At 40.4% G+C, this 12,813-nt stretch overlaps 1 protein-coding gene across 1 annotated transcript in view; it reads left to right on the forward strand.

Annotated features, from left to right (window-relative positions):
* Positions 1-12,813, forward strand: part of LOC128622570 (WD repeat-containing protein 7) — a 131,640-nt gene that overhangs the window by 33,312 nt on the left and 85,515 nt on the right. The window contains exons 15-18 of the mRNA XM_053649188.1: positions 990-1,223; positions 1,934-2,436; positions 5,467-5,552; positions 12,652-12,770. Of these exons, the coding sequence (XP_053505163.1) occupies positions 990-1,223; positions 1,934-2,436; positions 5,467-5,552; positions 12,652-12,770 (942 nt within the window). The remainder of the gene's footprint in view (positions 1-989; positions 1,224-1,933; positions 2,437-5,466; positions 5,553-12,651; positions 12,771-12,813) is intronic.

Raw genomic sequence — 12,813 nt, forward strand, 5'->3', positions numbered from 1 at the left:
GTGGAGTTATCATTATAGTGTGTGTTAGTCATGTACTACGAGTTCCTGATCATCTCTCTTGTTGATTTGTTTCAAAACAATTGACATGTCTTATATGTCTTTATTTAAAGATGCTTGGTGTTATAACGTAAATCACACCAACAGTTCATAACGCATAATAAAGATAGACGTGAAGCGTAGTGGAGGACGACGACGTGACGACGCGTTATGACCTGAGACGAAGGTGTTAATAAATGATATAATAAACGTAAGAAAAATAAAAGACTTTCTTATAGTTTATAATAATTCACGTTACTGTTTAGTTCTGTGCGTTTGTAATGTTTTTGATCCAGAGTCGACATTTAAAAAACAAAACAAAACAAAAAAATATATATATATATATACCACACACTATTTTCATATTTCCTCCGAGCACACTGAGTATTTGCGTTCGAGCACGTGTTCACCAAGTCGTAGTCGGAAATCTATCGAAGAACGGACCCAGGCTTAATCTCGGTTATTATATAGATAAACATAAATCTGTTGAACGGTCCATCGTAAGTGTAAAGGCGGTGTGATGTTTGGATGATCTCCTGTAATCCTTTCTTCAATTCCGCGTTTATTGCCTCACCTTTGTCCGAGACGCGCCGGCCGAATGTCCTGCCGTTTGTTTAAAATGGAGAGCAGGTGCTTCAGCCATTGAATTAACATCGAATAGCAATTAACGAGGCGGCAATTTACAACCGTCGCGGCTTTAAAAAGGAGATGAGGCGGAATGAATGCTTAGGGGGCTAATGAGCATTAGAGATTATTATGTAGACTGTGGAGCGGATAGATTAGCGTGCACACGGGAGAACTTTTTGACTAATGTCTTCAGAAAAGTAACTAAGACTTTCCAGCGAACGAGTCAAATGTTTTATAGACTATGTGTGTAAGTTCAGATTGCTCTAGACCGACAGTGCGTTAGCTAGCGGTCTATATGTAACGTAAGGTTTATTTATTTTTTACAGGGCAACCTGCCTAAATACTCGCACAACGCGCTAGTGGTGCAGGCGATGAAGACCAACATGACGGACCCGGACATGCACGTCCTGTTTTTCGACGTGGAAGCCGTGATCATCCAGTTGCTCACCGAGGAGGCACAGCGCCCAAATCCCACACTGGTGTCCCCGGAAACGCTTCAGAAAGCCCCAGGAGGTGCCGACAAGGGCGGGTCCTTCCTGGCCAACAAGATCTTCAAGCAGGTTTGTACGCAGACACGAGACGAAGGTTCAGATCTTTTCAGTTACTCTCCTACTGGATTTATCGTGTTTCATCACGAGATTCAATTACCAGGGTCTGTTATGGGAAAATGTGTATAATTATAATAATCGTGTCCGAATTTATTTCTCAAGCAAGAGCCGGTCATTCTGTGCTAATCAAGGCCAAGACAGTGTTGTTGTTTTTTTTATTAACGGATTAATAAAGATGGAGGAGTTGTACATAATCGACGGAGCTAATTAAATCAGTTTAAAGGGTTCGTCGTTAAAGCACAGGATGATGCACTGCTCCAGGGCATTTTGAGAAAATAGGAAGTCGACGTGTGAAGTTTCAGATATAAGATCGAGGGTTTTGTATAGCTAAAAAAAGAAAAAATCTGTCTCTGTTTGAAATAATATATAATATAAGTTGAGCAAAAATTATCAAAAGAGTTTTGCGCTGATTGGTAGCGAACTCGGACAAAAGATTTAAGAAAAAAATATAAATAAAATTAAGAACCAAAACGGAGGCTTGCAAATTATTATTTTTTTAATTTCACATTTTTTTTTCAGCAAGCTTAATCCAAACATTAACTGAGTAAAACGATAAGATGAGTAAAAGATAAAGACGGTGTTTTTAAAAGACAAAGAGAAGGGGCGGGAAAGAAAAATAAAAAAGAGTGCGCTGACTTAACACCTCAAGCTCCTCGTTCTAGGTGAAAGAAACCATCAAAGAGAACATCAAGGAGCACCTGCTGGACGAGGACGAGGATGAGGAGGAAGAGGCCCGTCGCCGTGAGGAGAAATCCAAATCCCTCAGCCTGCTGGAGTACAACCTGACCATGGACACGGCCAAGCTCTTCATGTCCTGCCTGCACGCTTGGGGCCTGAACAGCATGCTGGACGAGGTGTGCGTGAGCCGACTGGGCATGCTCAGACCGCACACGCCCATCTCCTTCGGCCTGATCTCGCGCGGCGGCCACATGTCCCTCATGCTGCCCACCTTTAAGGACTCGTTGTTGAGGCAGCTAGCGAGGGGCATCGTCGGTCCCGAGGGCAGGAAGCTCTCCGTTTCCGAGGTGGTAGGCAAGGGCACGTACGGCGTGTCACGTGCCGTCACGACCCAGCACCTGCTCTCTGTCATCTCACTGGCTAACACACTCATGGGCATGACCAACGCCACGTTCGTGGGCGAGCACATGAAGAAAGCGCCAGCCAGGTGAGTATCTACTACTTAGTGAACCGTAATCAAGTTGTCAAAATGCGTATTATTCCAGCTTTCAGACAGACTTTATTTGAAATTGTCGATTTCTACATCTGAAACCACGTACTAACGCGCATACGTACGCAGTGGTGCGTCAGTCGAGCCGTGTCTGGAACGGCATACTACTTTTACTTAAATAGTATGTCAAAATAGTACACTTCAGATGTAGTTATTAACTGAACACCTCATCGAATCATGCCGAAAATTCTGAATGACTAGGCTGCCTTATTAAAGTCCCGTGAAGCGGCACAGCGTTATTCGATGTTTTGACGTAATTTCCGCTGAAACAGGAAGTCAGGGAGTGGGATATCGAGTGGCTCCTCCCCCTTTTAGAACACCCAATACCATTTAGCTTACCTCACAGTCCGGGATTAACAGTTAGTACCATGGATGTTTCTAATGTTGGAGGCGAGACACTTCCGATTCTAGAGAGCATTTGATTGGACAAAAAATCTGATGAGCAGCTGAAGTGCAGAATGATGTCATCAAAATTGTTGGTGGTAGAGAGAGACTACATTTTGAATATTCGCGTATATCAAATGTTTAAAGGACGCATAAAATAACGTCCTCATGTCAGGACTAATCACTTCAATGACCAAATTTGTCATTGTCTATAATCTTCCGCTTACGTGCTGTGATTTCTTCCCTCCCCCCACCACCTTGTATTGTGGGCAGGACTTGGAAAATATAATAGCCACTCATTTTATGTAATGTTTCTCCTCCCTCTGCCATGAGATGCTCAGCCTTGCCTTGGTATTCCACTCGCTCCTCTGTTACTAATAAATATGGCCGCACTGCCAGGATGAAACGCTGTGCTAGAGTCGGGATTTAGCAAAAGTGGGCGTTCCCAAACAAACATGGAGTCGGCTAACCTTTTATCCTAATGGATAAAACCATAAACCTGACCACACAATCCTGCTGTTTCACTTGAAAATACAGCATGTCGTAGTATCTCCAGCTGTTGTATTATCTCCAGTCTAGAGCACTATTTTGTCAGTATAGTTGGTTGATGTAAAAGATCAAGTGATTTTAAGGCTTTTTGGCTTTGCAAGTGGAAATATCAAGCAAACACACTAGCAAGCCCATAAATCCTCCGAAAAAAACCCTGTGTGTTGCACACTGCTCTCAAATGCCCGGCGTTCATCCTCATCCCCAGACCCAGACCCTGCGCACTGAGCGCCGCATCACTGATTTCATCATCCTCGCTAACTTCACAGCTCGCCAAGACAAACACAACACAGACAACAAGCTTCACACAGCAGGCAGACAGCAGCCAGACGGCTCAATATTCCGAGCTGCTGCGAGAGCGAGTGTGAGGAGGAGAACTCAATCTGATGTTTGTGTTGTTTACCGGTGACCTTCAATATGGCTGTAGGTCTCCGTGCTCTTTTGGACCGCCTTTTCTAGACTGAGGTTAAATTGTGCTGTATGAGCCGTGGCAGGTCCGGAAAAACATGCGTATCGTACAAGTTTGCCTAAATATGTGTGTGTGTGTGTGTGTGTGTGTATATATATATATATATATATATATATATATATATATGTATATGCATATTGAGTTTAAGTATTTTATTCATTTCAATTACACAGCAATTTTATGAAAATCTTTAACGTAAAAGTCTTTAATGACCTGAGACAAGGAAATACAAAAGTAATATCAACAATTAAATTAACAGTTCTAATTAGGACAAAAGTGATTGCACCCTGTAGAAGGAGGAGGAGTTAGCGCGTGCCTGTGGTAGGAGATGCGCTGCATTGGCTGAGCTGCATTACTGGAAGAATATCGCACACGCCGTGTTTAGGATGCGTTCTTTCACCGTTTCGTCACCATTTTTTAATTTTCAGCTTTCTGCAAGTGAATCAGCTGAACGTGCTCGGAGATTTACGGCTGGTTCATCAGTTTATGCACACGAGTACGTAGAAAAGAAAATCACCGTTAACCAAAGCGTTTGACATTCATGCAATTTTACTGACGGATTGATACATGCTGCCGTTTACCTTTTGCGAACGTTGTGCAAGCTGTTGCAGACACTTCTGCATTTATTCCTTTACCTCGGTGTCTTCTTCCAGACAGGTTTTCAATGTCAGGCTTTTAAAGCTCGACCCGGTAGCAGCGATTCTCGTTCTGACCACCATTTTCAAGGCTCTACCAGTACACCTCATAAACACGACCTAACTGCAGCATAAATAATTTTTATCACTCATAAAAACCTTTTATGTGCGGTAATGAAAGCGTGAAGCCTCTACATAATTGCAGAAGACGGCATCGAGCGGGTGGCATCAGAAACACTGCTTCGGGTTCTGCTTCGATTATTAAAGATTCTTCGGTTTTATAAAGCACGGATGTTTATAGGCGTGTATAGAGGTGACACGTTTTCTGATTGTGCCGTGAACGAGATCAGGTAACGTTACTGGAATGTGTGTAGTAAAACCTTTCAGCCAATTACAAATCTATTATTTCTATGAATAAACATAATGCATAATTTAGACAAACCTAGGATTTGTTTTACCCAAGAATGCCTTCTCACGTTATTATTTATTTATTATTGTAATAATTTAAGTATTAATGCACTTAGTGTGGATAATAATCCGTGACTGGTCCCTGACCAGTGTGAAATGAAATCCCCTGATCTATGGCATACGTGTGATATATTTCACCGAGGAATATTCATTCAAAAATTTACTGAATATGTATGTACTGTATATATATTAGTGTAAAGTTAGTTAGTCAAAAAACAAAAAACTAGGAACCAGCAAAAGAACCAGTGTTTTTGTTTGTTTATTTGTTTATTTTATTTTGACTAACTAAAGGATTTCGTCACTTGTTCTTCGTAAATTATTAGCTCTTTAAAAAGATAAGATTTTGTGTGTTAGCGAGCTTTGGTAAGTCACCACACAAACACACACACAGACACAGGCATATGCACGCACACACTTTAAGCTGTGAGCAGTGTGTTAATATTTCATTTGGCCTTTGTCTTTCAGGCCTCCAAGACCCGGTGCCCCAGAGAGCCCCAAAAAGACGCCCCCCCAGGTCTCCACCCCGGCAATGCAGTCCCAGATCAAACAAGGTAACTACAAAGAGTCTCTCTCTCTCTCTCTATTTCTTTTTCACTGTCTCTATCTATCTGTCTGTCTCTATCTCTGGCTCTTTCTTGTTCCCTCACTCAAGGGAAAAGTCATGATGTAAAAGTGCAAAACAACATGAGAAATTTCCTTTCACTATGGCCGCTCGACACACAGCCAGCCTGGGGTGCACGGGGAACCTCTGGGGAAAATGTGTGCGCGCACACACACACACGCACACCCCTAACACACACCTAACACACTCCTAACACACACACGTTGTACTAGTAAAATATTTAGTGCATCTCATGAAGGAGTGACCCATAGGGGGGAAAAAAGGAAAATGTAAACTTTTGCGTTTTTAAATGAAGTTCTATTTCAAAATGTAATTATTTGATTATGCATTTCAGTCTCTTTATAATTCTTACACCTTTAAGTATTCAGTATTTCAGTATTCACGTGTTCAATATTCAAGCACAATTTCTAAAAACGTGTTTTTCACTTTGTCTTCAGGGATTACTGTGTGTCGACAGACATCCAGAAAAATCCATCTTATCCATTTTTAAATAAACTCTATAACGTAATAAAGTGTGTAATAACTGAAGGGGTCCGAATACTGTTTCTCCCCCCCCCCCCCCAAACCCACTGTATTTATATGTAATGTTAATTTTATATTTAAAAACATTTTCAGATGAAATTGCTGTACATACACTGTAGGTTATGTACATAGAGGGTGGTTATATAATAAAAAAATGTCTATAATATGAGGTAAAACAGGATGATATTACTTTTTGGAACAGTTGTAGAAATTGTCCAGGTCATAGTTTATATTTAGTTTAAAAAAAAGTGCTATATGTAAGCTTGTGTGCAAAATGTTTTCATCCCCATTGGGGGAGGGGGCGAGGGGAGGCGGGGTGCTACAAGAACAGTATTTAAAGAAATGAAATTCGAGTTTATCCTGCAGAAAGAATGCATGCCAAATCATAAAGCAAAATTTAGGAACCAAAAACAGCTTCAAGCAACTAAAAAAAAAATACATCTTTATATTTATTTCTTTTAGCCATGACCCTTTCAGTGTGCAGTTACAAACATGTATGTCAAGAAAAGAGTATAAGAAAGAGATTTGCCAGAGTAAACTGGTAACATCTTGATTTTTCACTATTAAAATCACCACAAACACTGTTATGTATGTATTTATTTTTGTTACTTGTGATAATAACTGGGGGGAAAAAAGTAAAAGTGAAACCTAGCACTCAAAATATCTTGTTGGAATAAATTACATTTCCTTGTTTTGTTGTAAGGGTATACAAACTTTTGCACTTGGCTGTACTTCCAGTGTATGTCTTTAAAACCACCAGAACACATTTTTAAAAAATCAACTGATTTGACCCTCAGTGTTGTGAACCTGTTAGCCACACACGCACACACACACACACACACTCATCCCTACACGTGGCCTAATTTGTTACCCCGCAGGAACGGCCATTGTCCCGGCACAATAGAGCTGTGGCGTGTGGGATCATTTGTGTTCACTTACTCATGCCACGCTCCCGTTTGCTCCCTTTGAGAGGAAGTGTGACGGGGCGTGCTGAAAATCGCCACGTGGCACTCGCTATTGTTCTCTTTCTCTCGCCATAAGGGCCCTCGGCTTTTTCTTTCCTTTTTTCACATGCTAATCACCTCTGCCTTTTCTAACGCACAAGAGATCGGGCTCTCCGTGCCAGCTTTCCGACGCGTGCCTGTCCGATGAATTCTCACGCCGAGTGAAAGACAGGCCACGACGGTTGGTTTAAAAGACAAAAAGAGGCTAAATGTCCTTTTTCGGCGGTTTATCAGCGAGAAGGCATAAGAGGGGAAAAGTGAGCTCGGCCGCTAAGATGCGTTGAGCTTATTGATCCTTCCGCGCTCTTTAGGCTTAAAGACATAATGAAAGTTATTCAACGCATGTAGCTCCTTTCCTCTCCTCCTCTTGTCTGTACTTGGTTCCTCGGGTATTGATCCGAATCGGTTTGCGAAAACCACTCCTAGATTGTCTTATTAAGTGTTTTTTAATAGAGTTGTTCTTTAAACCCAGAGCCGGGAGAAAGGCAACGGCGTGCGCCGTCCTTGTCACGCAGCCTCGGTTAAACAAACGCTAGCCTTTTTTTGTTTTGTTTTTTTTGTGTGTGTGTGTGTGTGCACGTGCAAATTTTCCTGTCTGTCAGATAGCCATTAAGGTAAATGAAGGGGCTTGAAAGAGAATGAATAGATTGAGAGAGTTGCTCCAATCAATGAAACTCTTCCTTTTACAGCATCACAATTAGAGGAAACTGTTTTTGAATTGCACTTATTCATTCGGTACAACATTTATCCAAAATGACTTGTAAGAAGAAGAAGAAGTTTGAGAAACAAGACTCCTTTCAGGCTTAAGGGTCTAGCTGAAGAGGCCAACAATGACTTTCAGGCAGTTCTGGAATCCAGTGATGCACTGAACCTTCTCACGTTACAGAACCTTCACCAGTCACTAGGGCAGGACCTTTGCCAGTCACTAGGACATAATCTTTATCACTTACTTGCACAGAAGCTTCCTTAGTTGCTAGCAGAGGCTCTTCCCTAGGTGCTAGAACAGAATGCTTTCTGGTCACTAGGATAGATTGATATCTGCTACCTCCAGTCACTGGGGGAGAACTTTGACCAGTCCCTGGTGCAGAACTTTGACCAGTCCCTGGGGGAGAACTTTCACCAGTCCCTGGGGGAGAACTTTCACCAGTCACTGGGGCAGAACTTTCACCAGTCCCTTGGGCAGAACTTCCACCAGTCCCTTGGGCAGAACTTCCACCAGTCCCTTGGGCAGAACTTCCACCAGTCCCTGGGGCAGAACTTCCACCAGTCCCTGGGGCAGAACTTCCACAGTCGCTGGGGCAGGACCTTCCGCAGTCGCTGGGGCAGGACCTTCACCAAACAACTGATATTTCACTGATGAAGCAACAGTTATACCATGGTGGTACCAAAGAGGATCTCAGGTTACCTTTTCATGTCTTATATTGCTGCTCATATGGGCTGCTCCATGTTTCTGTATATGTTCCGAATCATTGTTCTCAATGTGCATGTCTTCAGCACCGTTCTGCCATCTTTGTCAGCTCTCGAGGAGTACTCATGGGATTCCTAGTTCCTTTACTGTTCAGTCACAGGCAGGGATTTCAGCTTCATTAAGCTGCTTTGGTAAATGAGAACTCTATCAACCACTTGCAGAGATCTGAAGTGGAGTTTGTCCACTGAGGTTCCATGCTAGATTCAGTTTGTGTTTATGTGGAAAATGTCTTTTGTGAAGATTTCTTTTGCACAATTCTATTTGTCTAGTTGTTTGTGCTTCTTTCTGATGTCAGTGAATGTTTTGGTAGAAGTTTTTCTGAGGTATGTTTTCTACCTGTGATTATAATAAAGTCGGTTTAGTTCTAAACAGAAACACTAATTCATAAAAAGCTTATGATTTGATCATATAATTACATACTTTATTAGGACTCGCACATTAAGATATGAATTAGATTTATATTTGTGCTATAGTATATATTTTTTTTAATGTAACTAGATTTATTGCGAAAAATGTGTGCAAAATTGTGAAATTTAAAAGATGAAAGATTTCAGAATATATTTAATAATGAACTTGAATTTTCCTAACATTACATAAAAAAAAAAAAGTCTTCTGTTGTAAGTATAAAACCTTTCAGGCGTCTTTAAGTGTACGTGAGAGTTTTTGTCTGCGTCTTTTTCGTTCGACTAACTGCTTTTTCTCTTGTTCATGCGCCGCCGCCGGAGGCCGCGCGTCTTTCTTTTTTTTTCTTCTTTCGTATTCTTTATTTGTCCCTATTTTCCCCCCTTTTTTATTCCTTTTCACTCTTTCTTTGTTTCTCTCCTTTGCAAGCTGCTGCCGCCGCTTCCACCTCCGCTCTCGCACCCGGCACTGGGGCGCCTCACGCCGCCTCCACCTTTCATTCCTCTCCCTCCGTAAATGAAGGTACCACAAAAGAGAAGCACCCATCTTTTTTCTTTCTCTCTCTCTCTTTTCTCACTCTTCTCTTTTTTTCTCAGTGAACTCATCTGCCTTGCGCTGCCTTTCTGTTTTTTTCTTCTCTTCAGTGAGTGTGTGTGTGTGTGTTTGTCATCTGTGTTTCTCCTGTGTGGTTTTGTCTTTGTATATTCTGGTTGGTTGTGCAGTTGTGTATGTGTTTTTTTTTTTTTTTTTGTGTTTAGAATCTTGCTGTGTGAATACACAATCCTATCAGCATGCTTGCTGACTTTACAATATTGAAACTGTGCAACACACATGCACACAAATAAACTATTCACTTTGTTCTTGAAAGAATATGAACGCTTTTTAATTCATTCAAGCCATAAAAAAATAAATGTACCACAACATACCACAAGTCTATTTATTATTATTATTATTATTATTATTATTATTATTATTATAGTTTTTTGTGAATGTGATTATGAAAATGTTGGATGAGTGTGAATTTCTTGTTTTATATAAAAAATATAAATTTTATTTTTAAATTGCGCAGCATGACTTTTGACAAAATATTAACTATTATGTCAAATTGTAATTAAAAACACACAATAGCAGAAGATTCTTTTTTTTTCGTTATTATTATTTACATTTGAATGTTGCATTACCCAACCCCCATTGCAAATCAGGTTTATTGTCAAAATGTACAGACTTTCAGCTGTTTGCGATGAAGAAATCAAACAAAAGCAATTGAAATAGTTCAACACAACGAATGCTTCAAATGGTTTCCCCAAATTCAACTGAAAATGCAACTTTATAATGACTTCTCCAGTCTCAAAATGATTCAACCCCCTGAATAGAATCCCTCACAACCGCACAAATATGCAAAACAGGTGTTGTATCAAGCACACCTGATGCAACTAATCAAGGGCTTCCTAGGTTTCACCAGGTGTGCTTGCGCTGGAACACATGAAATACCTGAACTGGCTAGGGGCAGAAAATGTATGAAATACCTGAACTGGGGCAGAAAAAGGAAGCTATCAACGGCTGCAACCAGATTTCTGAGAAGGCAGGTTGTGAAAAATCTTCGAGTAACTGCAAAAGACCTGCAGCAAGACTTGGTGGCAACAGGCACTGAGGTTTCAGTGAGCACAGTAAGGTGCGTACTAAACGCAGAATGTTTCCATGCCAGAACTCCAAGACGTACACCACTACTGACCCAAAAGCACAAGAAAAGTCACTCATAATCATATAAATAAGCCACAGAAGTTTTGGGATTCTGTTCTGTGGAGTGATGAAACAAAACTGGAACTTTTCAGCACGATGGATCAGAGGTATGTTGGTGTATGTATGGTGGTGGCTGGGTGATGCTCTGGGGCTGCTTTGCATCCTCTGGCACTGGAAACCTGCAGTGTGTGGAAGGAAAGATGCATTCAGTGAAGTATCAGGAAATCCTAGGAGAAAACATCATGCTGTCTGTGAGGAAGCTGAAGCTTGGGCATCACTGGACCTTCTAACAGGACAATGATCCCAAGCATACCTCAAATTCCACCAAGGCTTGGTTGCAGAAGAATCCTGGAAGATTCTACAGGTTCATCACAGTCACCTGACTTGAACCCTCTAGAAAATCTCTGGTGGTATTTGAAGAAGGCGGTTGCAGCATGCAAACCCAGGAACATTACTGAACTGGAGGAATTGCCCATGAGGAATGGGCTAAGATTCCTCAAAAACCTTGCCAGAAGCTCTGCATCTCGTTTGCAGCAGGTCATAACAGCAAAAAGGTGCTCTACTAAGTCCTAAAGACGCTTGCCATGAAGGGGTTGAATAATTTTGAAACTGGAGAAATCATTATAAGTTGCATTTTCAGTTGAATTTGGGGAAACCACCTGAAATTCGTCGTGTTGAACTATTTCAGTTGCATTTGTTTGATTTGTTCCTTGCAAACAGCTGAAAGTCTGAACATTTTGACAATAAACCTGATTTGCAATGGGGATTGAATCATTTTGATTGCAGCTGTACATATTTTTTAATCACTATATGAGCAGGATGTCTTTTCAGGAGGTAATTATAATAATTAAAAAAAAATAAAAAAAATCGGCACCCAAACAACTTTGAAATCAATCTAAAAGAAAGCTTTTTTTTTTCATTTCAGTCTCCTCCCTTTTTTTTTTTTTTTAAAACCTTTTTTACACTTTACATTTTTTACTTTAACAGCTTGTATTAATCTTTCAGGATTTGTTTTCTGGATGACTTTAGAGCAAATCATCACCTACGATCAGTTTAATGATCCTTTAACCTTTAATTCTTAAAATGTACAGTATGTGTAATTACCATATTTTCTGGACTGTAAGGTGCATTTTTTTTTATTTTTTTTTTTTGCTATTTATGCCTTTTGGTAGAACTTATAATTTTCTTTTTTATTCATTTATTCCTGTTGTCTGATTCTTTATGTAACACACAAATAGGAACATTCAAACCAACTTGTGCACTTTAATGTTTGTGAAATAAAATTGCCCGGAACATGATTGTGACAAAGCTAAATATTCATCGATTCACCTCACATGGTGTTTTCCACTCTAGAGTGATTTATAGTTCGGAAAATATGACACTTTGACAGACTTTGCATGGTTGATTCTATAAAAACGACTTCACTTCTTGTGTAGGTAAGTATCTGTACAGCTCCACAAAGAAATTCTGAGAATTTCTTTGCTGTTTTAATTGTTGTATATTTGTTTGATCCTCAGAATATGTGACCTGACTTCATTTCAAAAACTACACCATATATTAATATTCTAATATATGTGACGGCACATTTTAAAATTTGTTAAAGTGTGTTTCCTCGCCAGCATTCCTTATGTTCATTAACACTCTCTCTGAACCGATACTTGTCTTTCTCATTAGTCTCAATGTTTAATAAGCAAAGTTTTAAAGACAAAACTTTAAAACAAAAAAATATTTATTCATTTATTTTCAAGATGTCCAAGGTTTATTAATAGAAGGTTATGTGTGTATATGTTTTAAAGTATTGATGTGTTTTGTGCTGTCTGACTGTGTGTGTGTGTGTGTGTGTGTGTGTGTGTGTGTGTGTGTGTGTGTGTGTGTGTGTGTGGTTTTGCCAGGTTGGAGTCAGCTGGCTGCGATGCACTGTGTGATGCTGCCTGATCTGCTGGGGCTTGATAAGTTCAGACCTCCCCTGTTGGAGATGCTCGCTCGCAGGTGGCAGGATCGCTGCTTGGAGGTGTGTTAGTCCATACACACACACACACACACACACATACACA

Source organism: Ictalurus furcatus, chromosome 18, assembly GCF_023375685.1.
Source record: "Ictalurus furcatus strain D&B chromosome 18, Billie_1.0, whole genome shotgun sequence".
NCBI lineage: Eukaryota > Metazoa > Chordata > Actinopteri > Siluriformes > Ictaluridae > Ictalurus > Ictalurus furcatus.